The 5,000-nt window shown below is 36.2% G+C and overlaps 1 protein-coding gene across 1 annotated transcript in view; it reads left to right on the top strand.

The window, feature by feature from the left end:
• The window catches only part of LOC119574176 (exportin-5-like), a 23,195-nt gene extending 18,564 nt beyond the window's left edge, over window positions 1-4,631 (top strand). Inside the window, exons 17-19 of the mRNA XM_037921267.1 lie at window positions 1,049-1,289; window positions 1,603-1,740; window positions 2,198-4,631. Of these exons, the coding sequence (XP_037777195.1) occupies window positions 1,049-1,289; window positions 1,603-1,740; window positions 2,198-2,389 (571 nt within the window). The 3' untranslated portion in view covers window positions 2,390-4,631. The remainder of the gene's footprint in view (window positions 1-1,048; window positions 1,290-1,602; window positions 1,741-2,197) is intronic.
• The last annotated feature ends 369 nt before the right edge of the window (window positions 4,632-5,000 follow it).

Genomic DNA, 5,000 nt, shown 5'->3' with positions numbered 1-5,000 from the left:
ATTTATTTATTTATTAATTCATTCATTCATTCCCATTCAATCATATTGATTTATTTATTTATTATTTATTTTTATTTATTTATTTTTTATTTATTTATTTATTTATTTATTCATTTATTTATTTATTTTATTTTATTTTATTTTTTTGTTCCTGGTTTATATTGATTAAATGTAGCTTGTTGACATTTTAACCTGTAGATAGAGGGAGTGCATATAGCGTATATACAGTCAAATGTTATGGTTTTATTTATATTTTTATTGTTGTTAATACTGATATTGTTATCTGATATTATTATTGATTAATATTATGAATCAAAGTTATTGTTATTGTTATCCATTATTATTAATATTATTGTTGTTTTTCTTGTTTTTCTTGTTAGCTATTAATGTCTTGTTATTGTTATTTTGTTACTGATGTTGTTGTTATTATTGTTATTGCTTATTATATTTATAATAATAATAAAATAATAATAATAATAATAATAATAATAATTATTATTATTATTATTATTATTATTATATTATTATATTATGATTATTATTATTATTATTATTATTATTATTATTATTATTATTATTATTATTATTATCCATGCTGGCTCATCCTAAGTTGCTTATTCCATCATCCTTCTTCCTTATTCCTTTCTCCTTCCGTTTCTCCAAAGCTGGTGCGTTGTCTCATCCTAAGTTGCTTTTTCAATATTCCTTTCCCTGTATTTCCTCCTACGTCCTTCTTTCCCGAGTTGCGGTGTTGTCTCATCCCGGGTTACTTATTGCCTCCTTCCTCTTATTCCCTCCTCTTTCCTCCTTTCCAGCTGTTTTGCCTCATCCCAAGTTTATCATTCTCTCCTCTTCCCTCCTTTCCAGAGTTGCTGTGTTGTCTCATCCCCGTTTACTTATTCGCTCCTCCTTTCCCTTATTCCCTCCTCCTTTCCCTTATTCCCTCCTCCTTTCCCTTATTCCCTCCTCCTTTCCCTTATTCCCTCCTCTTTCCAGCTGTTTTGTCTCATCCCAAGTTACTCATTCGCTGCTCCTCCCTCCCTTGCAGAGTGCTGTGGTGGCAGGACAGCGGCGCTTGCCTGAAGGCGGTGGGGGTGGTCGGGCAGGTGCTGAGATGGCTGGTGGGCGAGGGGCAGCACCTGAGCCCGGACGCCGTGAGACAGGTGCTGCTGGCCGTCCTTCAGGGGCTGCACACGCACGGCCAGCACGACGCCAACCAGAGCGCCCTCCTCTCCCTGGGTCTGGCCACCTACGAGATGTTCAGGCCGCACTTCCCCAACATACGGGAGGTTGGTAGGATTTTTTTTTAGTCCCCTTTCAAATAATGATTGCGACAAGGATGAGATTGGTGGTAATGATCATTAAAAAAATTATAGAAGTTCAATTAAGAAGAGTTAGAAATAGAATGGTTTTGGGGTATGTTGCACAGTGTCCCATCCCTGATTTTATTTTGAAGTGAGTTTAACGAAGGATCCGATAGAGAGGGACTGACTCGAGAGAGCGAATAAGCGACAGCGATTTCTTGATAGATAAAAGGAACAAATTAGGTGTGTGAGAGCAGGACTTGTTCACGACGGGCCTCTTCTCCCCTTTCCCACTCAGGTTCTGCTAGGCTTACCGGGCGTGTCGGCGGAGGACGTGCAGCGGTTCGAGGAGAAGATCCTGAACTCGAATGCGGCTGCCAAGAACAGCAAGACCGAGAAGATCAAGAAGGACAATTTCAAAAAACTGGTCATTGAGGTGATTATTGTATTTCTGTTATTATTTCTTTATCTGGTGATTATGAATATATATATATATATATATATATATATATATATATATATATATATTATATATATTATATATATATTATATATATTATTTATTAGTATATTATATATATATATATATATTATATATGATCATAATATTTATATTTATTTATATATATTTATTAATATTGTTATTACTAATGTATTTATTCACTTTTTTAGGTAGTTCATGATATTTAAGTATGGTCAAATTTTCTTTCTCTTTCGAAAAAACGGAATGTCATTGTGAGCTGAATCTCTTGAATCTTATATATATATATATATATATATATATATATATATATATATATATATATATATATATATATATAAAGAATATGGAAGATAGAATAGGATGATGTTTCGCAGGAGTGAGATAAAAGGCCTCCCGCTCCCAATTGCAGATCGTGGGGCGCAACGTGGGCCAGGCGTTCAAGAAGGAGGTGCACATGAACAACCTGCCGCCCATGTTCAAGAACCCGCGCCCCAAGCAGCCTCGCGTGGACGACACCGACGCCGACATCGGCCTGTGCTCGCTCTTTGGCCCCGACCTGGCCGAGTCCAATGGCCACCAGGCGATGGCCTCGTCGTTCTAGTTACCGTCGGGAGATTGAACGCGCGAACCACCTCGTGAACCGCGGGAAACAGGAACCGTGGAACCGTGGAAACCAGTGAATGTGAAAAAAAATGGAACCGTAAAATAAACTCTGCAATGGGTCGTTAGGAAGTTGGGGAGGTGGGACATTATTTTTAAATTAATTAATTATATATATATTTTTTTTGTTACAAGAGGAGGAGGTTCTTGCAACGCGAAGAGGAGGAGACCCAGGAGTGCAAAGGGCTCCTGGGTTTCAGTTTCGTTGTGCGAATTAGCAGGGGGTACTTCCTGGACGCTCGATGTGAATGTGTGTCATCAGCTTCTGTGATCATTAATCCTAGATTTGCTAGTCTTGCCTTACGATGCTTTACATAATGAATTTCGAAGTGGCTGACAAGAACAGACAAGTGGTTATCAGTTCCTGATTGAAATGTATATAGTTTTCAACCGCCAAGAGATAGACCTCGGTTTCTCAAAATTTTGTTACAACCCTTACACAAAAGACGCCACAATAGTTATCTGTGTTGATTAGATATCAGTGTGAACTTTTGGGCAAAGTTGCTACTAATCTGCATGGAGGTCTTTGGGTATCATGAATCGTACCCAAGATTCCAACGGGTGAACTGGCCTGCTCTCTAGGAAGTGCATTTAGAGTACTTTTTGGCTGAAATGGACACCTTTGTATTTTCGAGTGAGGGCAGCGGAAGATTACACACAACCAAAGACGGGGATTTCTTGATATACTGAGAATCTAGCAGTTTATTCCTTGGTATACTAGAAGAGATCTGATGGTATCTATGCAAATGTGATGGAGCATATGTCGGCATCGGTATAATCGCGTGTTGTTTGAAAAGAGTTGAAGTATCGGGTGATCCAAAGGAAAATTGTCATTTCAAAGAGCAGTTGGACTTTCTCCGAGAGTAGCAGGTTTGGCTGATATGGTTAGGTGGAAGAGGCCATTTGAAGAAGCCCCTAAACCTGATAAGATAATATTGAAACAGTGAGTTCCTGGATTATTTGCCGGTACAAAGAATAGGACGTTGTACCAGTTTACAGTGGTCCATGTGGAACATTACAAGCATCACTTTTTGTTCAGCATATTCAGCTAAGGATTTTTTTTGTGACACTTGTAGTGTAGTTGTGTACATAAACTTTTTTGGTATTTTTTTCATTCCAATTTTTTTTACCCTAAACATATTTTGCATCTCGTTTTTTTTTTTAATTAATAGAGTGACGTCATATGATCTGGTAATGTTAACCAGGAAGTCCACCAAGCTTGTCACACCCTCAACCAGTGCTGTTGTTTTCCAAAGATCTTTTTTTTTTTTTGTCAACTTCGCAGACTGTGATATATATTCAGAGACAACCATCATTCGTGGCTGTGCTTTTTGAACTGCCCATTCAGGAAAAACTAAGAAAAAGAAAAAGAAAAAAACAAAAAAACAGCTTCCAACATCCCTTTCTTCCCTTCCCCCCATTTCCCGTACGATTTTTTTTTTCAAGTATCATAACATTTTCTTTTTCTTAGAGAGGGTTATTTCGGTCTGGAGATGGTTTGTCTGATTCTCTTTTTAAGAAAGTGAGGACGTGATGGAAGGGGTTTTGGGGGGGGGGCAGTGTGGTTAGGAAGAAATGCAAGTTGAATAACATTAAATCACTAAAGAAAAAAGAAAGAGCAAATAAAGAGATTGAAAAGCAATTATCATCGAATAGTTATATATATATATATATATATATATATATATATATATATATATATATATATATATATATATATATATACATACGCACATTTATTAGAAGACAAATTTGATTATATTAAGATAGGTTTCATGGATGTTAAGCTCCCGTTCTCGCGCAGAAGGCAGTCCTCCTCCTCCCCAGCAGAGAACCCAAAGAGCGGTCGACTGTGATATCTTCCTAGTACAAAAAAAGGGGCAGAGAAGCCTGTGAAAAATGAACTCCTTTGAGACAACTTTATTTTTGTGATGATGATTGCGAAGAATTCTTTTGTCTACTTTTTTTTTTTTTTTTTTAAGTTATGTGAAAATATAATGGATGGGGGAAAAAATTGATTAACGTAATGATAATAACAATAATAATGACAATGATAATAGGAAAGATTACGATAATAATAATAATAAAAAAGTGACGAGTTAATAACGAGTTTTATGTTATCGACTCAAGAATAAAAGGTGTCTGTACTTTGATTGTCAGGAATTAAAATGTTACTGAAAGAATTGCTGTGTTTGGCAGTTATCCTATTAAGTAATCTGCGTGTGAAGAATTAAGTGGTGTTTAGAGAGAGAGAGAGAAAGAGAAACAGACATACGTTAATATGTTTGTACTTTTGTATGGTATTCAATTTATAGTAAATTTAAGAAGATTGCCCATATCATTAGCAGTGCCATAATCTATGATCTTAAGCCTTTGTGAGATTAACTTACATGTGACAGCAACCTTATTAAGCATTCATATTTTTTTTTCATGCGTGACTTAAAATATGGCAAAGGATTCTAGCCAGTTTTGCTCATACTCATACTTAACCCTAACTATATACATACCATGTTCCCAGTGTACCTATATTTTTTTGTTAAGCTAATAACGCG

Source organism: Penaeus monodon, chromosome 6 (assembly GCF_015228065.2).
Source record: "Penaeus monodon isolate SGIC_2016 chromosome 6, NSTDA_Pmon_1, whole genome shotgun sequence".
Lineage (NCBI taxonomy): Eukaryota > Metazoa > Arthropoda > Malacostraca > Decapoda > Penaeidae > Penaeus > Penaeus monodon.
This window is presented reverse-complemented; position numbering and strand designations above follow the sequence as displayed.